Raw genomic sequence first — 24,348 nt, 5'->3', positions numbered from 1 at the left:
TTGAAAGAAGCAGGGATGCTAAAATGAAAAATATAGGGACTAAATTGGAACAACAAAACTCTCGACAGCCAGATTAAACAGTAGGCTAAACATCAGAATCACTGGGCCTTGAGGACACAGGTGGGGAATTGTCAGGCACACAGGACAGGAAATGGGGTGAGCGCTATGAGCAAGAGTTACGAGACAGAGGGCAACACAGAAAGTCCCAGGCAGGGTTTCATGGGGGTCCTCAAAGGAGAGGGGAGAGGATGAGGGAGAGGCGACATGGGGAGAGAGGATGAGGGAGAGCCGACATGGGGAGGGAGGATGAGGGAGAGGATGAGGAGAGGTGACACAGGGAGATGGCTGAGTACTCCCGGAAACTGAGGCAAGCTGTGGGCCCCAGTGGACGAGCTCCGTGTGCTCCCAGTAAGAAGACAGTTGACTGACCGTGCAAGGATGTGTAGTGGGGAAGTTCCTGGAAGGCAGCTGGGAGATGGGAGTTTTCAGTCCACCTCTATCACCCGATTGCCCCGGTTCCTCTTCCTGTCTCAAATAAGGGGGCTGATCTGGACTTGGCTGATCTGGGGATGTTATGAAGCTAGCTTTTTCAGGAGATGATGCATTCATTATAAAGAGAAGACACTCTGTACTAGGACTTTGTACATCATCTCATTTCATCTTCATGGCAACCCTGAAAGGGTGGATAAGAACCATAAGAAAGAAAATGCAGACTGCAAAAATGAACTGCCCAAGGTCACACAGGTGGTAAGTGCAGAGGTGGGGTTAGCCACTTTTTCACTTATGTTAAAAGCCAGGGTGGGTGGGAAGGGGATTGGGCAGATGGAGGAATGTGGAGGGTCGGGAGGGGTGTGGAGATGAGAGAAACTGTCTGGCAGCCACCACCTGTGGCCAGGGTAGGTAAGAGCTGGTCACCCAAGGGCGGCATTGGCAGCCACAGCACGGAGATGAGCTCAGCCTTCAGGGCCACTGGTAGAAAACACTGGGTTGTTCCCTCTTCCTGCTGTTACCGCCTTGTCTTCCTCTGCTACCTTCCAGGTATCCCCTGCCTGTCCCCACTCACCCAAGGAGGCAGAAGCAGGCATCTAAAGAATGATACTATCAGGGCCCAGTGCGGTGGCTCACGCCTGTAATCCTAGCACTTTGGGAGGCCGAGGCAGGTGGACTGCCTGCGCTCAGGAGTTCAAGACCAGCCTGGGCAACATGGTGAAACCCCATCTCTACTAAAATACAAAAGAAATTAGCTGGGCGTGGCGGCGTGCTCCTGTAGTAGTAGCCCAGCTACTTGGGAGGCTGAGGCAGGAGAATTGCTTGAACTCAGGAGGTGGAGGTTGCAGTGAGCCGAGATCGTGCCACTGCACTCCAACACTCCAGCCTGGGTGACAGAGCGAGATTCTGTCTCAAAAAAAAAAAAAAAAAAAAAAAAAAAGGTACTATCTCAAAAAGCCCAGAGGGTAAGCCTAGTCAGGCCAATGCAGTGGGGAGTTTCTCTTCCCCCAGCTGCAGTACAGTCCTTTGGGTGCTGAAAGCTGGTGACCTCACATTGTCCACAAGCTCTGACAGGCAGCATGAACCTCTGTGGTTCATAAAAATAGGAAAGGGGGGCCAGGCATGGGCTCGTGGCTGTAATTCCAGCACTTTGGGAGGCCAAGGCGGGTGGATCACCTGAGGTCAGGAATTTGAGACCAGCCTGGCCAACATGATTAAACCCCATCTCTACTAAAAACACAAAAAATTAGCCAGGCGTGGTGGCGGGCGCCTGTAATCCCAGCTACTCAGGAGGTTGAGGCGGGACAATCGCTTGAACCCAGGAAGTGGAGGTTACAATGAGCTGAGATCACACCACTGCACTCCAGCCTGGGCAACAAGAGCAAGACTCTGTCTTAAAAAAAAAAAAAAAAAAGGAAAGGGGGTTATGTGATGATGACCTTTGGTAAACAAAGAGCTTTCAAAACATAGGCTGGGAAAAGGGGGGATAAGTCAAGAAGTCTTCAGTGGTAGATGGCTTGGAACTATTTAGAGGACATGTTTATAAATTCCATTGTCCTACGTAATCATAAACTTCCACCCTCTTTCAATCCTAAAATACCTCAGCCCCACATCCTGCTTTACAGAACGGGCCTGAACAGCCAAGCCTGTGTGCAACATACACACAGACACGGGCACACACAGACACGCACGGCACCTGGATTGGGGGGCAAAAGCTGTGGACTAAGGATACTGGGGGACAGATATTGGGAGATGGACCTGGCTAGGGTGAAGGCATCAGCAAAGCCCAGAAGAGACTCAGGACCGAGGGTTCGACAGAGGGGCCAGGGTGGCTGGGGAGCCCCTGGCCCCAGCAAATAGACCGACTTCTATTTGGCCAGGTTTGAAGTCTGGCATTTAAATATCAGTAAAACAGATCTAGTTGCATGAAGTAATAAAAGGATGTATGGCTGTAAATATGGTGTGATCCCATTTAAAATACATGTGCTGAGAACAAGTCCGGCAAGTCGTATACCAAAATGTCAACAGGGCTTATCTCTTGATGTTGATATAAAGGGCTTTTATTTTCTTTACAGTTTTCTGTATTTTCCAAATTTCTACATAAACATACACATAAAAGTCATAAAAATGTCCCTCAAAATGACACTCCCTCCAATGCGGGGAGTGAGGAGGTGTGTGCTGGGATGCCAGCAGGGTGGCTGCTGGCAGCTAATCCCTGTGCAGGTGCAGCCAGCTGCCACACTCCAGCATCTGAGGCCCCTCAACACTGGCAGTGTTAGAATGGTTGTCTGAGAGCCAAGGCTGTTCACGCGAGCAGAGGGTCATGGAGCTGGTACGGGCAGGAGCCAAGGTAAGCACTACGCTGGTGTGTGCCCTCCAGTGGGCACCCTCCATGAAGCCGGCCCTCCAAGGTACTCACCCCTGGGGCAGCCAATAATAGCTAGAAGTCTTCCCCTGGGGGGACCTGGCCACTTGTGGGGCAGGGAAGGGCTCCACTGCCGGTGGAAATGTGAGGCCAGCAGCCCAGGATGCCTGCTTCCCAGAGTCCTCCTGGGTCAGTGCTTGGGCCAGACAGGGGCTGCCTGCGGTGGTGGCAGGACAGTGGCCGGCTGCCTGGGCTGGAGGGAAGACAGGCGCCAGGGCCAGGAGGTGGTGGGGCAGAGCTCTGGGGATTCTCCCCGGCTCCTGGAGGAGGATGGAGGAAGAAACCCAGTAACGGGACCCACTTGACTGCCAGGAGGCAGGAGAGCAGCCTGTCCCTGTCCCTGGCTTCCCTGTGAGGGACACAGACTCGGCTGGGGAGGGTAGGACTTTTAATTGTATTCACAGACAGACTTGGAGAGGTGGGGCTCAGTGTTGGGCAGCTGTGTACTGGGAGAAGGGGGCAGGGGCTGGGGCAGCTGGTGGTCTGGAGGACTGGGAGGGAAGGGCGACAGGGACAGGGCGGGAGGAGCAGGGTGGGCTGGGGTATGTCCTCAGTCGCCCATCAGTGTTCCCATCCCAGTCCCTGGTGGGAGGCCCTTGGGCAGGGCTGACCCAGCCGGGTCACCTCAGGAGTGTCTCAGCTCCACCTCGGAGCCGAACTGGGGCCCCTGGGGGTGCCGGTGGAGGCTTTGGTGGCGGATGCTGAAGAGCCGCTGGCTGAGGCCCAGGGTGGCTACCAGCAGGGCGATGCCCAGGAAGAGCAGCAGCCACTGGCCCACGCGGGCCTGCTGCGCATCTAGGTCCAGGCCCAGGAAGCTGACGCGGCCACTGTCTGGGAGGGGCCCTTCTGAGCGAGCTGAGTGGGAAGCAGAGACAGCATGGGCAGGGCGAGGGCGCGGGGCAGGGTCAGGCTCCGAGGTCGCGGCCACTGGGCTTGGGAACGGGGTTAAGACCCGGGGCTGGAGGTGGGGCAGGTGGTGGTACCGGAGTTCGGTGTCCAGTTGTACTGCGGCCAGCCCAGCTTCTCCCCGTGCAGCTCATTCTCCGTGCGGAGCCAGTCCAGCAGCGGCTTGAAGTAGCTCAGCATGGCCGAGGCGCTCATATTGGGCTGGCCCGTGATCAGCTGCATGGCTTCTGGCCACGGCCTACTGAAGCCCAGCTTCATGGCCGTCCTGGGGAGGCACGAGACAGGGAGGCCGAGTCATCCACTCTCCTCTCCATACCCACTCCCAGTTGAAACTTGTCCCAGGGCCCCAGGGCTCCAGGCGCGTAAGGAGATGGCACATCAGGCCGTCACACTGCAGGTGGGAGCTCCCGGCTCAAGAGCTAAAATGGCAAGTGTTCCCAGAAAAGCCCAGGGGTGCAGGCCAGAGCATGGAAACAAAGGAGGGCTGGAGGACACTCACGCCAGGCGCTGCCCTGCCTCCTTGGACTGGTAGATGTCACACTTGTGCAGGGGGCCCGTGTGGCCAGCTGCCTGGCACAGTGCTTCATGGAACTGGAACTGGATGATGAAGCTGATGAAGTACCTGGAGCAGAGGGAGGCCGTGGCCCGGGGCGGAGTTGGTTGAGGGTCTTATGCCACTGGGTCCCAGGTCCTTCTGCACATCACATGTGATATGTGCTAAGTCACATGGGCACAGCAGAGCCAAGACCCCCCAACCCTGCCCACTGCCATCAGGGTGAGCTCCCACACCCCAGCTGTTAGCATTGTCTGAGCCTCTTCCTAGCTGTGCCTGTGTAGATGCCTCCCACCCACAGGGCTGCCTCCACATCTCAGGAGGGCCTGCTCCACGGGGTCAGGGCAGAGCCCTTCATAGATTTGGCAGGTGGCTTTGGAGGCAGTGAGGTCTCCATCCCTGGGGTATATGCAAGCAAAGGCAAGGTGTGGCCAAATGGGCTGTGTGGATCTGGTAGGGTGGTCTGGGCAGGGAAGCCAGTCCTACATGATCTTATCCAAAGCATCAGGAATTCGCTGGTAGAAATCTGCCAGTCAAGGCTGGAGGATTCTCGCCAGCTTAAAGTCTGGAGAGGTTTTAAATGTCCTGAGCCAGTGGCACAGGCCTTTTGCTTTGAATGCTGGGTGCAAGCCATGTACCACCGATTTCCCTGGTCTTTCCTTAAAGTGCTTTGCGAAGGCTGCTGGCCAGAACGCGGAATGTTTTTCTAGAGCAGCCAAATCTCCTTTGCCGGCCCCTGTTTGAAGAATTGTCTGCATTAAGCTGTGAAGCTAGCCATCACATCAGCTGGCTCCCGGGTGAGAGTCAGCGCCAGCTGGGAACCCCAGGGACCACTCCAGCAGGCAGGTGGGATCCCTGTCGTAAGTGTCATCTCTGGAACTCCGTCTAGGTCAGGCCTGTCTAAGGTGCTCCAGGGATGCCATCTTCCTGGACTCTGGGGACAGACTTCATCCCTCCCACAATCAAGTTATTAGCACTTGATGATGTGCTGGCATCATCCCAGGTGCCAGGAGGCAAGGTGGGCATGGGCCCTACCCTCGCTGGGCTTCCAGGGACCACAGGAGGCCAGGACCAGAGGCAGCCACAGCCCTCCAGGGGTGGCCTTCACTGCCTTCTGTACCTTGACTCCTGGGTGGCCTGGGCTACCTGTAGCCCGGGGGGACCTGGAACTCCAGCCTGAGGTCTCTCTAGCCCCCAGCCTCCCAGGGAGGCCCCAGATCACAAACAGCCTTGCTAGCCCTCAGCAAGTGCTCTCCTGGGGCACACAAAAGGAGAGGAGCCGCACTAGGCACACTCATCTGTGGCCACGTGACCTGCAGACCTAGTGTGCAGATACATTCCACTGGGGAGTGACTAATAGTGGGGTCCTGGCCACCACTACCTGAGGAGGCTGTGTATGAGACAGAATGCTAAGAAGTTAGCCATCGTACATCCTGTGAAATGGGGTTCACAGGTGAGGAAACGGAAGCTCACAGAAATTGAGGAATTTTCTCAAGGAAACAAAGTAATGGAGATGGGGTTTGGACCCAGTTCTCTCTGACCCCAGCCTGTGACTGTAACTTGCCCCATTAACCCTGACTCCCAACTTAACCGGGTCTCCAACCCTGCATTTTAGTGTCTAGAAGGGTTTCCAGGTACAATTCAAATTGTATCAAAGACAATGTTCAATGAAAGTAAAAGAATCACAATCTTGTTTTAAAAGCAAAACAAAACAAAACAGTGCTGAGCTCATGATCCAGCCATGAGTCATGGTTAATGTTAACTACTTAACCAAGGTCTGGTAACCATTAGCCAATTATTAGTTTGCGTTTCTGTGTTCAACTGTTTGGATGGTACAGACTCTCACCAAAACAATGTTCAAGAAAACAACCATCAGCCTTGGCAGTGGGTGAGTGGGTCCAGGCACCTGCACTGTGCGGCCAGCTCCCCCAGGTCTGCCCTGACTGGCAGAGCTTGTGGACCGGGCAGTGGCCGCAGTTTAAACACAAAGCTGTGGGTACTGCCCTCACAATGTGCCCTCCTGCCTTTCCCGTTACCTGATGTAAGGCACGCTAGAAGGAACGTGGAACTTGGCCCCTGGGTCAAAGTCACCTTGAGTCCTGGGCACCGGGGGGCAGAGGCCCTGGTACTTCAGCCTGTTGAGTGGGAATATACGTTGGAAGGTGAGTTTGGGGAGAACCAGGCTGGGGGTGGCAGTTTTGACTTGAGGGAGGGTCCCTGCACTTGGGGCTACACTGGGCACCCCATTCTCCTGCGTGCTGGGCCTCTGTGCACAATCACCCCGTTTTCCCCATCACTTACATACACATACATCATATGCACAGACACAATCATACACACACACACACACACACACACACACACACACACACATACACACACACTCCCCTGCCCTGGCCCATCCAGACACCCGCAGAGATCCCCCAGCCCACATCCTGTGGGAGTGTTCCAGAACCTGAGGCTCCACCACTCCTGGTTATAGTTCTCCTTGGTGATGCTTCCATCAAACACCCTCCAGCGCCACTGATCAACGAGATAGCTGAAGGGGATAAAGGCGATCTTGTCAAGCGCCATCTTCATCAGAAAGTTGATATCATGCTCTGCAAGGGAAGGGAGGCCAGCTGTCAGACCCGGGGTCCTAGCGGCTTGGACTTGGTGTGCCTGTGATGGTGGAGGGGTGGGGGTGCTGTATCTTTTCAGGCCCTGCGACCTGCCTCCTGGGATGGTCTGGATGGCTCCCTTCCCCCCATTGCTCTGCCCCACACCTCTGCCCATGGGCCACTAAGTGCCCCTTTCCCACCTCCCAAGCTCACCACCCCTTCTTGGTCCTCAGCCCACCAGAGCCTCCCGCTTCTCTCTCACCATGGCTGCCACCCTCACTGCTCAGCAGGTTCAGACTGTGCAGGTGCTTGGGCGTAGACACTGAGAGGGCTAGCACGTCCCCAATGGCCTCATGGAAGCCGGGGTTGGCGCCCTCCCTCAAGGCCACAGGCAAGTCTTTGTACTGCATGAAATACTGGATGTGGCCCATTTCGTGGTGGGCCACCACCAGGTCCTCCAAGTTCACGGTGGTGCACTGCTTGATCCTAGAAACAGTGGAGTGGGGGAAGAGGGTGTTGGGAGAGGACAGTGAGAAGCCCTGGGCATAAGATAATAGCGGGCCTTGCTACACCCAGCGCAGACCCCAGCACTGCAGCATGCAGGGGACACAGCACTGTGGGAGGGAGGGAAAGGGGAACCACTGAGTGACCTGAGAAAGAGGGAATCTGGGGGCAGAAGCCCCTACCGTCAGGTCGTTCAGGCCATTCCTCTGCCTCTCATTTTCCTGAATGACTCCAGCCCCCACCACCTGTTGCTTTCTGACTGTACGAAGCGCTTGCTGTAGAGGCACTGGGACACTGGGTACTTTCTAGAATGTGTAGCCAGTGGGTTCCCATGTACACATGCTTTATCTCCCAAGACGGAGGCTCCCTGAAGGAAACAACTGTTTCTGTCAGGGATGAGAGTGGGCAATTTTGTATCTCACGCGGCCCAACAGCAACAAACTTATTCACCCCAAGAATTCTTATGGCCAGGATGAATGGCAGCTGCAGAGCTGCCCAAACCAGAAGGTTCCACCGTCTCTCGTCAATCCTTCCTTGTTCTCATTTACTTATTTATTTTTTATGAAATGGGGTCTCACTACGTTGCCCAGGATGGTCTCGAACTCCTGAGTTCAAGCAGACTGCCTCAGCTTCCCAAAGTGCTGAGATTATAGGCGTGAGCTACCGCACCCGGCCCTTCCTTGTTTTGCAAACCAATTCAAACTGCGGGAAATTCTCTCTTGGATCTAACTGGAAGCCTTTCAGCTCAGGTGAATCCTGTTTTTCTGTCATTCTTAACTGGGGAGGGGGAAGGAAGAGTTGCCCAGCATCCCGGCCACAACAAGGCTGGGGTCTATCCAGCTTCTCCTCTGACTCCCCATAAAAGACCCCACAAGGGCTCTCATCCCCCAGATCCTGTCTCCTCTCAGCCCTGCGGCTGCAGTCCTCATCTCTGGAAGGGCCTGCACAGCCCAGGGAACCCCATTGGGTTTGGTTTCAGGCTCCCCGTGTCTGCTCTCCTTGTAAGAGACACTTGAGCTGTGACCGATTGTCTTTGCCACTTCTCCCAAGAGAGAGGGACTTTTTTCTCTTCCCCTGAATCTGGGTGAACTTGTGACTTGCTCTAGCCAATAAAACATGGCAGAAGTGACTCTGGGCCAGTTTTGAACCTAGCCTTGAGAACTGGCTGCGTCAGTGGTCGCTGTGGGGGATGCTGGCTGCCAGGTAATAAATCTGCCCACCTCAGATGCCACGCTGGGAGGGCGCCCAAGCTAGCCTGGGGAGATGCCTGACCCACCTCCAGCTGTTCCAGTCCTCCCACCCTAAGCACCCAACATGTGAGCCAAGAGGCCAGTGGGAACATGTGCCCCAGTATCTGCCACGTGGGAAAAACCGAGGACCTCAACTGCCAGCCAGAACTGAGGCCCTGGACGGATGGCCCCACATGGAGCCATGCTGGCCAAGAGAGCTGCCCCCAACAGAGGGGGCCTTCTAGAGAAAGGCCATTTCCACTGTGTACTGCCTGAATTCCTGGCCCATAAAATCATAAGCATAATCAACTGATTGTTTCATACGGCTAAGCCGTATGATGCTTGGTTGCACAGCAATAGGTAACTAAAACGCCATCCTCCAAGGAAGGCAGCTTCTGAGCCTGTCAGGGGTGAGAGTAGATCTGTGCAGAGCCCCCAACATCCTCGTGTGTCACAGCACGTGCCCCCAGGGAGAGGCCAGCTCTATGCAGGGGAGGAGCTCCGAAGGAGGGAGGCGGGGCAGCCCACCGCGCTCAAACCCAGGACTGGGACCTTGAGCACTTCCCAGCGGCCAGGCTGACAGAGCTGTTGCGTGCTTCAGAAGCCCATCAGGTGGATGGGGTTTTCCTGCCGGAAGCCAACGCCTCTCTAGACCCTCAGTCCCAAACTCTGGCCCTGTCCCCATCCTGCCCTGCTGGCTCCGGCTGGGGGATAGTAGTGGAGCCTTTGCTTGGCTTATTTCCCTTGCCCGTGGGGCTCAGGAACGAAGCCTCAGCTCTAGCTGGATGTACCGGAAGTCCTTGCCGTTGTAGAAGTCCCAGGCCGAGGCGTGGCAGACCACCTCTCGCCCGTCAGTTGGCTTCTCCAGCATCGACTTGTTCCAGAACTCAGGAGGCACGGGCAGCAGCCCCAGGGAGGTGAAGAAATCATCAGCCTCCTTAAACATCCTCCGGGGCGTCCAGCCCTGCAAGCAGAGGGAGTTCTGCCCAAACTGGAGGTTCTGGGGACAGACTGCATGCTGCTGTGGGGGACCCAGGGGAGGGCCAAACTGGGGGAAACTCCTGAATCAGAGGGCCCCTCCTGTCTCGGCGGGGCCTCCCTGCCCCTGGGCCAGTGCAGACCTGCTTTAGCATGGCCTCCGTGGGGTCCATCGAGGGGGCTGAAGGGAAGGGCACCACCAAGTCATAGATGTTGGACCAGGTTTGCGCCCACATGTTCCCTGGAGAGGAGTGAGGGGGATGGCAGACAGAGGAAAGACAAATGTTACTTCTTAGGCTCAATGCCCTCCTGCAGGAACAGGGCTCCCGATCCCAGTCCTGCTAATTATAGTGGCATTTCTTGAGCACCTACTGTTTGCAAGTTTCGAGGCACCTGACATACACCACCTTCAGTGTGCACATCCAGCCCAGTAGGTCATTACTGCCCTGCTCTAGGTGGGGACCTTGCTGGTTATCAGGGAATCCAGGTGGTCTTCACTGTCCATGAGCAGTGGAGACCAATGTGACTAGCAACTGCTGACCTGCGAGAACATTACAGGTCCCCAGAACACCTATACCCCGGTGGCCACCTCTTATTGGCTCTGTGCCAAGAGCATTGTGTGAATTCACTTTCAATCCTGTCTGCACCCAGGTACGGGCACAATTCCCATTGGATAGTAAAGGAAACAGACTGGAGAGTTAAGTGACCCCCCAACAGGGGCCCACGGCTCCTAAGGGGCAGGGCTGGGATTAAATGGCGGGCAGGCTGCTCTCTCCACCAGCCACTCTGCCATGTCCCCTCTGCACCACCTGAGGTCGGCGTCTGCAGCTCAGCAACTCTGGCAGGAATCAGCCATCTCCTTCAGGAGAGGCCGATGCCTCTGAGTTTAGGCTAAGAAAAGAGCCTAGTTCTCCAAGATGGAGGAAAAGGAAGACACTTAGGATGAGTGGAAGGCTCAGAAACAGATTTGGACTCAAGGCTCTTTCCTAACCAAGGGAGGTGAAGGTTCAGCTGACATCAGGTGAAGTCTAAAGTGCAAACCAGTGAGAGTGGCTTAGAGCGACGAGTGATGGAGGGAACATGAGAGAGGAGAGGGAGAGAGCCAGAGAGAGAGAGAGTGCATCAGTGTTGGGTTGCTCCCCTTTCCCCTTTTACCAATTGTCAGGGGCTGAGCTGAGTTCTTTTTTTTTTTTTTTTTTTTTTGAGACGGAGTCTCGCTCTGTCACCCGAGCTGGAGCGCAGTGGCCGGATCTCAGCTCACTGCAAGCTCCGCCTCCCGGGTTCACGTCATTCTCCTGCCTCAGCCTCCCGAGTAGCTGGGACTACAGGCGCCCGCCACCTCGCCCGGCTAGTTTTTTGTATTTTTTAGTAGAGACGGGGTTTCACCGTGTTAGCCAGGATGGTCTCGATCTCCTGACCTCGTGATCCGCCCGTCTCGGCCTCCCAAAGTGCTGGGATTACAGGCTTGAGCCACCGCGCCCGGCCTCAGGGGCTGAGTTCTAAGGCCAGCTCTGCCCCAGCTCCCAGACCACCCTGGGCATGTTGCTTTTCTTCCTGGGGCCTGCGTTTCCTAGTTGGTGAACTGATGTCCACTGTGACATCACCAGATGTTCTCTGGTCTCACCAGAGAGGGGCTGAAGAGGGCCGGACTCCCAGCCTGTGTGGGAGCTAGACCCGCAGCCAGGCCACACTCTGGGGCCTCCCTTATGGTTTCTAAATGGTCTGAGGGCCTGTCTGGTCTCTCTGCTCCAGGAAAGTGTTCCTAACAGCCCATCAGGGACAGAGAACCAGTAGCCTCTGCTTTGCCTTACTGCCTACCATCCTTTACTGTCCTCACCGCCTACTTCACACATTCAGGGCATCTGAGATTGCAGCCCTTGGCAAAGGAGGGTCCAGGGTTGAAGTGGATTTACATTCTCAGGTTCTTCTTTGTTCCAGTTCCCTTGGCCTGAACATTGAGCCTCTCCTCTCATCCCCCACTTCCCATCTGTCAAACCCTGTCATCTTCCAAGGCCCTGCTCATAGGCCACCTCTTGGCAAAGCCTCCCCAACTCCCGCTCACAGCCCCTTCCTCACCCTCCAAGATCACACACTGTTGTGATGGGTGCCGTGGTCTCCTGGACAAGATTATTAACTTCTCCCCCCATCTATAGTGACTTGCCCAACATAGATCTGCAGTGAATGTGGAACCAGATGCAAGCGGGGGGCTCCCCACTCCCAGTGCCCACCCCTCTCCAGCCTGGGCAACCTTCCCCCCAGGGCTGGAGTCTCTCACTCCCCAGCCTGCTCCCTACCCTCTAGCCAGCCCTGTCCCAGCCCTCACTCACACTGTGGTCCATCTTTACCCTCCTCAAGGCCCGACACGTGCCCTTACCCAGCAGGTGAGCAGGGATGGGCCCCTCCAGATTGATGTGCTGGGCCCCGTAGTGGCGGTGCAGGGCCCGGCGCACATAGGCATGCAGGTTCAGGTACAGCGGCTGCAGCTCCTGGAAGAGGCGCTCCAGGTCTTGCTCCAGGGATGGTGTCTCGTACATAGACCTCCACGAGTCCCCGGCATCTACATAGCCTACAGAGGGGACACAGCCAGGCTCTCCCAACACCTCATTACCTGCCTCCTCCAGGGACCTACCTTCACCCAGGCTTGGGGTCTCACAGCACCTCTTTGAAGAACCTGAGGGGACCCGAGCGCCAGTGATGTTGGCAGCAGGGACTCACCATTGAGCCGGGCAGCCTGGTTGATCAGTTCCACGTATTTTGGGTAAAACTGGAGGATGGCTCTCCCAGCCTTGTCTCGCCAGCCCTCCCATGCCCACAACAGTTCTTCATATTTCCGGGACGTGGCCATCACATTCGTCAGATCTGGTAGGGGGTTGAATGGCTTGAGCTCCAGCCCTTAGCTCACCTCTGCTTGTAAGGGGAGCTCAGAGAATTTCAGAACTGGAATAAAATTGGCAAGACCACATAAAAGTGACTGTACAGGCAGCAGGTCTAGAGAAATGGGAGAAAGGATGGGAGTGGCTCTCCAGCCCTGGCTTACAGGGTCCCCTGCTTAGGGCCACATGCTGTAGACACCTGCAGGGCCTCAGCAATCCTGTGAGGGACGTGCTTGAGCCTCTCTCCTTTCTTTCTTTCTTTTTTTTTTTTTTTTTTTGAGACAGGGTCTCACTCTGTCGCCCAGGCTAGAGTGCAGTGGTGCCATCATGGCTCACTGCAGCCTTGACCTTCCAGGCTCAAGCAATCCTTCCATCTCAGCCCCCCTAGTAGCTAGGACTACAGGCGTGCACCACCACATCCAACTAATTATTTGTATTTTATTTGTAGAGACGGTGTCTTGCTATGTTGCCCAGGCTGGGCTCAAGTGATTCTCATGCCTCAACCTCCCAAGTAGCTGGGACTACAAGCATCTGCCACCACACCCAGCTAACTTTTGTATTTTTAGTAGAGATGGGGTTTCACCATGTTGGCCAGGCTGGTCTCAAACTCCTGGCCTCGAGTGATCCATTCTCCTTGGCCTCCCAAAGTGCTGGGATTACAGGCATGAGCCACCGCACCCGGCCAGCCTCCACCCGACTTGGCATGCGTACCCACATCCACAACTTGTAGGCCAAACCCTGTCCTGGGAAAACTTTTTCTCCTGTTTATTTTCCATTTCCCCTTCTATTTGTCATTGTTCTAATGTGGGAGCTGGGCTGGGGGCCAGAAAGACCCATTTCTGGGTGGAGATTCTTCATGGAAGAATGTTTACGCCTTAAGTTCTCCAGCCCTGGAAAGGGTGGGTTGAGAGGGAGCTGGGAGGTTTCTGTGTGCGGGTCCTTGTGTCGGGGGTGAGCTCTTTCAAAGGGGCTGGGGTAAGAAGGACCACCCGGTGGGGAGAACAGAGAGGACAGCCAAGAGCTGTCTACTCCTATCCAGCAGGAAGTGGCGGGGTCGGGGAGGGAAGTGAGAGGAATCAGAGACTCAGGTTCTAGTCTGGTGCTTTCAGCAGCTGTGTGACTCAGTTTCCTTATCAGTCACATGCTGGGAGAGGGGCTCAGGAAAGACAGAGAAAGTGAGGAAGTCAAGGGCAGGATCACGAAAGGAGGCCGGGGGGAGCTAGAGTCCCCGACTTCCCCTAATTTGGAGTCCAAGCCCATGAAATACAACTTTGAGATCCAGCTGCTCTGAGGGGTGGCATGCAGAGAGGACCGGAGAGATCGGATACCCTTAAGTAGAGGGCGGTTCTGAGGGAGGGGCAGCAGATTGGGGTGTGGTATGAAGTAGGTGTCGGTTCTCAGTGGGGCAAAGAAGCCCCCTCGTGGAAAACAAGGAAGGGCATTTCCTGGGCACGCTGACTCCAAGAGCGAGGGGAGCCCAACTCTGTGCTCTCACCCAGCACCCCCGGGCCCCATGCCAGCCCCAGCCCTAGCCTCTCACTCAGCCTGCACGTGAGCCCTCACCTGGCTCGAGCTGCAGGCAGCTGCCATTCGTGTGGCACACAGTGGCCACGCTGTAGGTGGTTTCCATGTCCAACAGGATCTTGTTGTACTGCAGGAGGAAGGAGAGAGGCATTGAGCTGTACTCCTTTGTGCTTGGTCTCTCTGTGGCCTGCACTGCCCCCAGGCCCCATGGGCTGGCAGGTGCGGAGCCGGGAAGCTGGGGAGCGCTGCCTTCTCGGCAATTCTGAGGTGCACATCACATGGCAGATGCCATGACTTGATATAACAAGGAAGAGGAAGCAGCGTGAAGGCCAGGCCAGACCCTGTGTTGGGCTCACTGCCCCAGGATTCCCCTCTCCCCGTTCCTTGCGAGCCACACACCTCCTCCAGCTCCTGGGCAGGCAGCGCTGCCCGTTCTAGGTCCTGAACCTTCTTTATGATCCGCTTGATCGTGGTGTTCTGGAAGTGGTTCACATCAAACCTCCTGGCCTGGGTGCCGTACTTCAGAGTATGGTTGGCTATTTGCATGTTCTTCTGCAGCTGAGGGCACAGGGGGATGGTGTCATGGGGCCCAGGAGCTCCGGAGCAGCCTCTGAATGGGAGGCCCCAAGTGGGAGCTGAGGGCTGGAGGTGGTGGTGAGAGGGCAATGGGATTAAGTTGCAACCTTTGCCTATAAGACCCTGTGCAAGCTGGACTGCTGATAACATGCTGGATGCAGTACTCACCCTCCCCAGATGCCTGTGGTCAAGCAGCACATATCCAGGCAGGGGCAGGGAAGAGAAGACCCCCTTAAAGGCTCCCCCTTAGGAAGGAGCCAGCTTGATATCAGCTCTGTGGCCTCTCTGAGCCTCAGAGTTAATATCAAATCCCATCTGTAAAATGGGAATAAGTTCACCAATTTTGCAAGGCTCTTGAGAAAAAGATGAGGCAACAGATTGAAGTGCCAAGGAATAGTAAGTGCGTGGCTCACTGTGGCATAATTTGTGCTCAGTCAAATAGGCAGGGAATGAGGGTAGAGAGGAAGTGTAGCCCCTTTTGTAGAGGAGACAAACGGGGGCTTTCAATCTCTTAAAAAACGACTTCAGCACCACTTATTTATGTACAAATTATTCTGTTACTAGAGATTGATTTTTGTTTGTTTGTTTGAATAGAAACTGGATCTTGCTATGTTGCCCAAGCTGGTCTCCAACTCCTGGCCTCAAGTGATCCTCCCACCTAGGCCTCCCAGAGACTGATTTTTAAGGAAAGAAGAATTGCTCAGGCATTGAGTAAATGTCCACCAGAATCTGAAATTGAGCTTTTTTTTTTTTTTTTTTTTTTTTTTTTTTTTTTTTAAGACAGAGTATCCCTCTGTTGCTCAGGCTGGAGTGCAGTGGCACCATCTTGGCTCACTGCAAACTCCGCCTCCCGGGTTCACGACATTCTCCTGCCTCAGCCTCCTGAGTATTAGGACTACAGGTGCCCGCCACCACGCCTGGCTAATTTTTTGTATGTTGAGTAGAGATGGGGTTTCACCATGTTAACCAGGATGGCCTTGATCTCCTGACCTCGTGATCTGCCCGCCTCAGCCTCCCAAAGTGCTGGGATTACAGGCATGAGCCACCGCTCCTGGCCCAAAACTGAGTATTGTTTTAAATATTCAATTTAAAACTTGGTAGCATCCCCACTTCATGGTGAGCGGGACAGCGTTTGTGTGTGTGTGCACATGCGCAGGTTTGGGGGTGGAGAGGTGGCTCCCACCAGAATCTTGCTGGTCTCTGTGGTAATGTTGGTGTTGTAGTTCCAGTTGGCCTCGGCATACTCGTTCCACACCACCTGGGATGTCCTGTCATATTCCTCCACGAACTTGCTGGCCTCAGCCTCATCGGTCACCAGGTCTGCGGGACAGAGTGGAGGGAAACAGACAAAACTCTGCCTCCCCTCTCCAGTTTGTGGTCTCACCAGAAGCCATTATCCCTCTCCTACTCCCTTGTACCCTGCCCCTGTCCCTACCCGACCCTGCCTCTCCCACCCCGGCACCCTGCCCCTCCCCTGCATGGTCCCACTTGGACTCTGGGCTGATGTCTGGCGGGCCGTCGCCTGGTGGGTGGTTGTCTGGCCGCTGGTTGTCGCCTGGCTGCTTGTCCCATGGGTGACTGTCACCTGTCGGGTTGCCTGCTGGCTGGGGACCAGCAGGGGGTGCCCGTAGCAGAGCAGCAGGAAGAGGAGGTTGGGAAGTCCTGCAGTAGCCCAACCCTGGCCCATAGCCGCAGGAGAGCAGAGCCCTGCAGCCACCGTCCCCTGGCCAATAAGAGCGGAGCCCGCAGTGTGACCTCATAGAGCCCTGTATCTGGCTTCCTCTGGAGGGGGAGGGGCCCTCAGGTCTGAGCACACCCTCTCTAGGATGCTGGGGGAAAGACATGCCTGTCCCCACTTGCAGGCACTGCTGATGAGCTCGGGGGGCTGCCTGGCCCTCCAGGACAGGGTACCAGGGCTCAGTTGGTAGGAGCTGACCAGGAACCTGGGGCCTGGGCCAAGCCCAGAGTTGAGGACCCACCTTAGCCCCCCACCACCCTCACTCAGGGCTTTACCGATGCCCTCCGGGTAGTTGTCAGGCAACGGTGGGCGCCACTGGTACTCAGGCCAGCCCAGGACCTCGCCGTTCTGCCGGTTCTGCTCCTGCAGCCACTGGGTGACCGGCTGGAAGTAGTTGAGCAGTGGCTGGGCGTCCAGGGCGTCTGAGCCGACCATGTCCTTCAGCACCTCCTGCCAGGGCCTGGAGGAGCCAGCCTGCAGCACCTTCCTGGTGGGCAGAGTGGGTACCATGGGCACAGGGGACTCAGGCTGGAGTCTGCTCCTGGACTCCAGCCCACACGCCCCTGGCCACTTCCGCCCCCGCAATGGACTGCAGAAACTGCAGCAGTAAGATCCTGGGGCCTGGGATCTCTGTGATGGTGGCAGGGGGCATTTGTCTCGCCCCATGCCAGCCAGAAGGCCCACTCAATAAATACTTGATGAGAGAGCGAGGAGACAGGCATCCACATCAGTCCAGCTCTGTGATTGGCACCCCCCACTCTGTCGGAGCAGCCAGTCGCCCCCGCCATACCCTTTGCCAGCCACTCCCCTCTGCCTCCCACTTCCCCCCGCTTCCCGCCACACACCGGAGCTTGGCCCCTGCCTTGGTGGACTGGTAGATGTCACATTGGTGCAGTGGGCCCTCATAGCCTGCCTCCTTGCACAGGGCTTCATGGAACTGGAACTGCAGGACGAAACTCACAAAGTACCTGCAGGCACAGGGTGGGAGTTAGGGAAAGATCGTGGGGGGCCAGGAACAGGGGTCCCTTGCCCAGGCACCATCCAGCTTTGCAGGGCAGAGGCTGGACCAGAAGCTATCTTAGGGGAGAAGGGAGACCCAAGACAGGCTCAGAAGAGAGGGCCACTCTAACTCCAGGCCTTTGAGGTCTGGAGGAGCATGGGGACAAGCCCTGGGGATGTGGCAGCTAGAATCACAAGAGGAGGAGAAGGGGACTGAGGGTGTGACAGTACTGGGGGGTGGGGTAGGGGTGCTAGTACCTGATGTATGGTGTCACATTTGGAACATGAAACTTAGCTCCAGCATCAAAGTGGGTTTCGTTTCGGGTAACAGGAGGACAGATCCCCTGATACTTGGTTCTGGAAAAGGATGGTCAAATTGTCTTAGGGCCTAGAGGTTGCACACAGATGGATTTAGCTTTTGCAGAAAAGGCTTTTCCACCCAACAACCCTTCCCTATCCTGAGGAACTGGGGAAGACTCCCTGGAAGAGGGAGTTTCAGGCAGGAAAGGAGAAGGCGGTAGGTCACAGAGGGGGACATCATTAGTGAGGAGAGGCTAGAACTGGCTGGGGCAGGAGGTGCCTGGCTGGCCAGGAGGCTGGGGAGGGCTAGTTGGGGAGAAGGCTTTTCTATCCCTCCTCTCACCGAAGATACCACCAGTCGAAGTTGTAGTGGGAAGGAGGAGTACGCCCATTAAAGACCCCCCAGCGCCACTGGTCCACCAAGTAGCCAAAGGGCAGGAAGGCAATTTTTTCCAGTGCCATCTTTAGCAAGTAATTGATGTCACTTTCTGTTGGGAGATGAGAGGAGAGGGGAGAGGTCAGAGGTCGGAGGGAGAAGAGGGTCCCCTAAGAGTGGTGGGTTGGTGGAGGCAGCAGGAAGTGAGGCTGGGGAGACGCAGAGAAGGTAAGGCTGGTCCTCGAGACCCTGGGCCCTGCTTGGAAGAGGACCCCCGGGTGTTGTTGAGGTGGGCTCAGTGTGCACTGTGAGGCTCTGGGTGGATCCCAAACCCTGCCTAACCTGGGGCCGGGAGGCAGAAAGAAGGGCAGAGCTGAGTGGGGCAAGTGAGGTCCTGCTGTGGGATGGAGTGGGGTTTAGGTGAGGCTGGGTGGGGGCCTCTCAGCCCTCCCATACCCGTGTCATTGGTGACACGGTCCAGCAGGCCGATTTTGTGCAGATGTGCAGGAGTAGAGACCGAGAGTGCCAGCACGTCCCCAATGGCCTCATGGAAGCCGGGGTTGGCCCCCCCGCGCAGGGAGACGGGCAGGTCCTTGTACTGCAGGTAGTACTGTATATGGCCCATCTCATGGTGCACTGTAGAGAGCTGGTCCATCGTGACCCGTGTGCATTGCTTGATCCTGGGGTGTAGAGAGGGTGAGGGTAAGGGTGAAGGACGGGCAGGACAGGGCAGGGCCAGGGCACAGGGCAAATTGGCACCTGAGAGACAGGAATGAGGAGGGTGCTGCCCTGGGGCATGAAACCACAGTAGAAACAAGCAAATTCTTTTTTTTTTTTTTTTTTTTTGAGATGGAGTCTCACTCTGTTGCCCAGGTTGGAATGCAGTGGCACAATCTCAGCTCACTGCAACCTCCACCTGCCAGGTTCAAGAGATTCTCCTGCCTCAGCCTCCCGAGTAGCTGGGATTATGGGTGCCCGCCATGATCCCCAGCTAATTTGTTTTTGTATTTTTAGTAGAGAAGGGGTTTTGCCATGTTGGCCAGGCAGGTCTCAAACTCCTGTCCTCAGGTGATCTACCCACCTTGACCTCCCAAAGTGCTGGGATTACAGATGTGAGCCACCACGCCTGGCCGAAACAAGCAAATTATTTACCCCGCCCTGGCTCACCACCATTTGGGCCTTCTTCCTTCGTTCCAAGGTACAGAGATGACTATTTGTCAAAGCTGCCAGGGAAGGTGGACTAACAGGCCTCCTATGTCCCCTCACCCTGGAATAGATCCAGCCCCTGGCCAGAGCTAGGGCAGGGTAGAGGCAGGCCTGGGAACCAGCTTCCGTGGGCTGCCTGCCTTTCCCCGAACCCCAGAACCCTGCTCTTCCCATGTCTAGACCTGAAGTCTTTCCTGTTGTAGAAGTCCCAAGCCGAGGCGTGGCACACCACCTCCCGCCCGTCGGCCGGCTTCTCCAGCATCGACCCTTCCCAGAACTCGGGAGGCATGGGGGAGAGCTCCAGGGAGGTGAAGAACTCCTCTGCCACCCGGAACATGTGCGTGGCATTCCAGCCCTGGAGGCGGGGTGTGGAGACAGGTCAGGGGAGCCCACTCTGGCTGGCCTGGGGACAGGGCTGGGGTCCCCCTCTCGGGTCAACTCCCTGTGCATGAAAGCTTCTCTGCTCTGTGGCCACCATTCCCAGAGGCAGGGCCCTTGCTGCCCACCGCAGATGAGTGAAAGTGCATTGCTGCTCTCATCTGGCCACTGTGGAGCCTGGAGGGAGGAGCTGGCACCTCACTGAGGGGGCCGACCCCAGCTCACTGCACCTACAGACACACCAAGCTGCTGCTTGGTACTCGACCCCTTCCCACCTCTCTGCCCATCTCTGACTCCCTCTTTTTGCACCCCACCCCGGCCACCCCAGGCTTGAGCCCAGAGCTTACCTGCTGCAGCATAGTACTGGTGACGTCGAGGTTGGGCTTGTCTGGGAAAGGCACCACCATGTCGTAGATGTTTTCCCAGCTCTGGGCCCACATGTCTCCTAGATGAGAAAAGAAGGGGACAGCTTGGCTCCCTGCCTGGCTGTGCCTGCTTCTCCATGAGTCGCTGAGTGACCCTGGGGCCAACACCTACACCCTGGGGCCCTCAAGGGCTGCAGGCCTGGCTTAGGGCCAGAAATCTCACACATCAGTCCCATCCTCACTCCTCCGAAGGCCACGTCCTGGTACTGCAAGATGCTGTCACTGTCCTTTCTGGCTGTGCCAGGTCCCAGCCACTCAATCCTAAGGCAGGCCCACAGCGCTTGTTTCCTTGGGCATAAGCTAGGCTGATGGCTCCTCCACTGGACCCAGGGCCAGAGCCTTTGGTTTGACCCCTAGCTCTCTGACCACTAAGTCCCTCACGACCCTGAGCCTCAGGGTCCCCACCTGTAAAGTGGGAACACGAATGGTCTCCTGCACGTGAAGCAAACAGTATGATGCCCCACACATGTGAGAGGTGATGGTCACAACCTGCCTCCCTTACCCTGGACATCCCCCACCCCTATGCCTGGACCCACACTTCCCTGGGACTCATACGGAGGCAAGGCCAGGTCCTTACCCAGCAGATGAGCAGGGATGGGTCCCCTGAGGTTGATGTATCTGTCCCCATATCGGCGATGCAGTGCACGGCGGACGAAGGCATGGAGGTTCAGGTAGAGGGGCTCTAGCTGTTGGTAGAGGTGCTCCAGATCGTCCTCAAAAGTGGGGGAGTTGTACCAGGAGCGCCAGTAGGCCCCCGTGTCTGTGAAGCCTGGGGGCGTGGGGGTGGGGTATGCAGCTCAGGCCAAAGGCTCAGACCTCAGCCTCTCAGCTGTAAGTCGGCTCTTCCACTGGCTCGAGGCCTGTGGATCTGCAGCTAGCTGGAAAATTGGCTTGAGGGTTGCCACTCTACAATTTCTAATTAGCTACAGCCAGCTAAATAGATCCTGGAGGTTCCCAGAGGAAAAGAGGAGCACCAGGGCCAGAAGCAACAGCAGGACAGCCATGTGGGGCAGGCCAGCAGCACAGTCCAGGCACACTGGGTGCAGGCTGGTCCCACCTCCACTTTCTGGGAAACTCAGGGCCTGCTGGAATCGTCGTACCAGCTGCTCTGCCTGGCTCTGGGCTGGGACTCTGGGGAGACAGCCGAGAGAGGGCACCTGGCGCAGTTCCTGGACGGGGAGAGCGCTGCTCACCGTCCTGCTTGTAGGCTTCATTGCTGAGGGCAGTGAAGTCCTCGTACAGCGGTTTCAGCGGGATGCCCGCGGCGTTGTGCCAGCCCTCCCAGGCAAACAGGAGCATGGCGTAGCTTCGTGAGGAAGCCAGGATGTTGGTGAGGTCTGAGACACAGGCAGGCAGGGTCGGTGAGGAGGCCTCCATGTTGAAGTCTGCAACGGCCTTCACCAGAGCCTGCACCAGTCCTCACTGCTCCCACCAGCTTCCTGAACATCACGGTGCCCCCAGAGCCAGGCGCCACCTACAGGCCTGATGGGAGGTGGCCAGGAGCTACAGAAACACCCAGGCAGGGCCTCCACCCCCAGAGACATGACCACCTAAGGTGGTCGACACCAAGGGGACACCCAAAGGCCAAAACCCAGGCAGACACTTGGCGGCCTATTGGAGGAGTGCCTTCCTCCAAGCTGCTCGTAAAGGGGGCTGGAGTGGGGTTTAAGGGGAAGCCAAGAGGGGTCCCTGGCCTGAGGGCTCTTGGAGAACGTGAGAGAACCCACAAAAGGGGAAACCAGGCAGCCAGGAGGAAGGTCTAGGAGTGAGAGGCCGAGGCACACACAGAAGTGGGGGCTGCAGCTGGAGGTTCCGGAAGTCCACTTGCCAAGAGAAGCAGGGTATGGGGGCATCTGCACCCTCCAGCCCCAGTTGAAGGGCAACGCCTTTGGGTTTACCTGCTGTCTCCACAGACCCTACACAACTGCACGATCCCGAGTGCAGCAGGGCAATGTGGGAGCACTAGGGCACCTCCGAGAGGGGAGACGCAGGGGCCGTACCTGGGTCCAGGGACCAGCAGGTGGCAGTCTTGTTGGGGAGGCAGACCTTGGCGGTGGAGTAGATCCTGCTCATGTTGCTTAGCAGGGCATTGTACTGGGGAGTCAGAGGGGAGGAATGTTCTGGTGACCAACCCCTGGGACATCTGCCCTCCCCTTGCTGCTAGAAGAAGGAGCCCACAGAGTGGATGTAGCTTGGACAAGGCCACTCAGTGGTACCGGGGCACTTCTGATAACTAACACACGAGTCCTCTGCCAGTGGAGGCAGCCTGTGGAGTCGGGGACAGGAGTCCTGAAAGTCAGGGTCAGGGTCAAGTCCCAGCTTGGTACCACCCTGCAGTGAGGGCAGATTCCTCCCATTCTCTGGCTTTGGAGACTTCTCAGTCTTTCTTAACCTTTTCTCTCTCTTTTTTGGGATGGAGGTCTCACACTCTCACTCAGGCTGGGGTGCAGTAGTGCAATCACAGCTCACTGTAGCCTTGACCTCCTGGGCTCAGGTGATCCTTCCACCTCAGCCTCAATAGTAGATGGGACTGTAGGTGCACGCACCACCAAGCCCAGCTAATTTTTTGTATTATTATTATTATTATTTTTGTAGAGATGAGGTTTTGCCATGTTAGCCAGGCTGGTCTTGAACTACTGGGCTCAAGCGATGCACCCACTTCAGCCTCCCAAAGCGCTGGGATTACAGGCGTGAGACACTGCGCCCAGCCCTTCTCAACCCTTCCAAGGAAGCTCATAAACCAGCCTAGGTAGAGGCGTATTTGATTTTGGCTTCCTACTCCAGAATGCTTCCTTTAACAGAAAGTAACACCCCACCCCATCTCCAAGAAAAATCAATGCTTCAGAAAGCCATTCTGTGCATACCTGGGCTTTCCCTTCTGCCAGGGCCCATGTGGATCCCAGGGTCCTTCCCTGCCTGACGGGCTACTCTCCCCCAACCCCCACGATGGGGCACTGGGAGGCCGCCCCCAAGCTCTCCCTCGGCCCTCAGCCCACCTGCTGCCGCTTAGCCAGGGGCAGGTTGGCAGAGCCCAGGGTGCCCACAGCTCCGATGATCTTGCGCAGCTCCGGGTCCGTGAAGTTCTGCCAGATCGGTTCATACAGCTCCTTGGCCTTCTGGCCCCAGGCCTCGGCAAACTCCTGGCTGAGCAGGGCTGCTTCCTCCTGTGGGCACCAGGAGGGCAGGCAGGGTGTAGGCAGGACCCCGCTTAGATGCACGCCATAGAGGGAAGCCACGGTGCTGGGGGAGGGGAGGAAGGCCAAGGGCTTCCAGAGCCCGAGCCCTGGGGAGATCCCTGCGGGAGACCTTAGTTTGCGGAAGCCGCGCTTCCTCCTTCTGGAAGGAATCTGCCTCATGGGAAAGGTGGAGCAGAAATTGGGACCACAAAAGAGGCCAGGCGAGTGGAGGGTGAATGGACAGTGCAGTGCGGTGACAGTGACAGCGTCTGGAGGTGAGCAGGCAGCGGCCCGAGAGCGCGGGGGCCACAGAGCGGAGTCCAGCACCCTCGGCAAAGGCGGGCGCGGCCTCGGAGCAGCCCGCCTCATCCATCCAATTCGTGCATGCTGGGAGCGGAGGCCGTGCGCGCAGCCTGGCGCTCGGGCCCCCAGGCTGCTGACTGTTGGGGCGAGGGTGGGGGGTCGGGGTGGGGTTCGGGCCCAGGGCGCCAGCCTGCCCGCCCCACAAGCCGGCCGCGCGCTGTGATTGGCCGCCGCGGCCCCGCCCCGCCCCCACCCGGGCCCGGGCGCCCACCTGGCGCCGTGCATTCTCGGCGGTGATGTTGGTGTCATGAGCCCAGCTGGCGGCCACGCTCTGGAACAGCACCTGTTCGGCGCTCGAATTGTAGCTCTGTGCGAAGAGTTGCGCCCCGGCCTCGTCGGCGGAAAAGTTGCCGGGCTGCAGCCCGGGGTCCAGGGCCAGCGCGGGCTGCGGCGGTAGCAGCAGCAGCAGTAGCAGCAGTAGCAGCGGCTGCAGCAGCGGCCCCGGCCCCTGGCGGCCCGAGGCGGCCCCCATGACGCGGTGCGCGGTGCTCGGCGCTGCCCCCTCTCCCGCGCCGCGGCCGCCCTGCGGGTTATAAAACCCAACACACCCCCGCCCCCGCCGCGCCGCGCTTCCTCCTCCGCTCCAAAGTCCCCCGCGACGCGGGCCTTGGTTCCTGGCCCGCCCCGGGCAGGGGCGCGGGCCGGGGAGGGGCCGAGGTGCAGTCGGAGGGTGGCGGGATGGGGCTGGGTCGGGCTCCCGCAGAGGAAGCTGGAGAAAGGGCCTCCTCTC

At 57.2% G+C, this 24,348-nt stretch overlaps 1 protein-coding gene across 4 annotated transcripts; it reads right to left on the bottom strand.

Moving 5' to 3' along the window:
* Positions 1-3,285: 3,285 nt before the first annotated feature.
* On the bottom strand, positions 3,286-24,125 carry LOC105483045 (angiotensin I converting enzyme). Of its 4 annotated transcripts, XM_011743598.2 has the most exons (25): positions 23,830-24,125; positions 23,076-23,243; positions 22,080-22,173; positions 21,273-21,416; positions 20,657-20,848; positions 20,002-20,099; positions 19,459-19,631; positions 18,527-18,750; positions 18,038-18,182; positions 17,653-17,751; positions 17,241-17,363; positions 16,671-16,882; positions 15,841-15,977; positions 14,481-14,639; positions 14,121-14,208; positions 12,400-12,543; positions 12,059-12,250; positions 9,828-9,925; positions 9,498-9,670; positions 7,236-7,459; positions 6,829-6,973; positions 6,410-6,508; positions 4,320-4,442; positions 3,898-4,085; positions 3,286-3,769 (listed from the first exon to the last, which is right to left on the bottom strand). In XM_011743598.2, exons 1-25 carry the CDS (start codon positions 24,088-24,090, stop codon positions 3,540-3,542), a joined length of 3,933 nt encoding a protein of 1,310 aa, XP_011741900.1. In that variant the 5' UTR covers positions 24,091-24,125; the 3' UTR covers positions 3,286-3,539. The 4 variants fall into 4 exon arrangements, with proteins under 4 accessions (XP_011741900.1, XP_070939500.1, XP_070939501.1 ...); XM_071083399.1 differs by lacking the exon at positions 9,828-9,925 and having other exon boundaries at positions 12,012-12,250; positions 23,830-24,105; XM_071083400.1 differs by lacking the exons at positions 16,671-16,882; positions 17,241-17,363; positions 17,653-17,751; ... (7 more) ...; positions 23,076-23,243; positions 23,830-24,125 and adding an exon at positions 16,152-16,640.
* Positions 24,126-24,348: the final 223 nt, after the last annotated feature.

Source organism: Macaca nemestrina, chromosome 17 (assembly GCF_043159975.1).
Source record: "Macaca nemestrina isolate mMacNem1 chromosome 17, mMacNem.hap1, whole genome shotgun sequence".
Taxonomy (NCBI): domain Eukaryota; kingdom Metazoa; phylum Chordata; class Mammalia; order Primates; family Cercopithecidae; genus Macaca; species Macaca nemestrina.
This window is presented reverse-complemented; position numbering and strand designations above follow the sequence as displayed.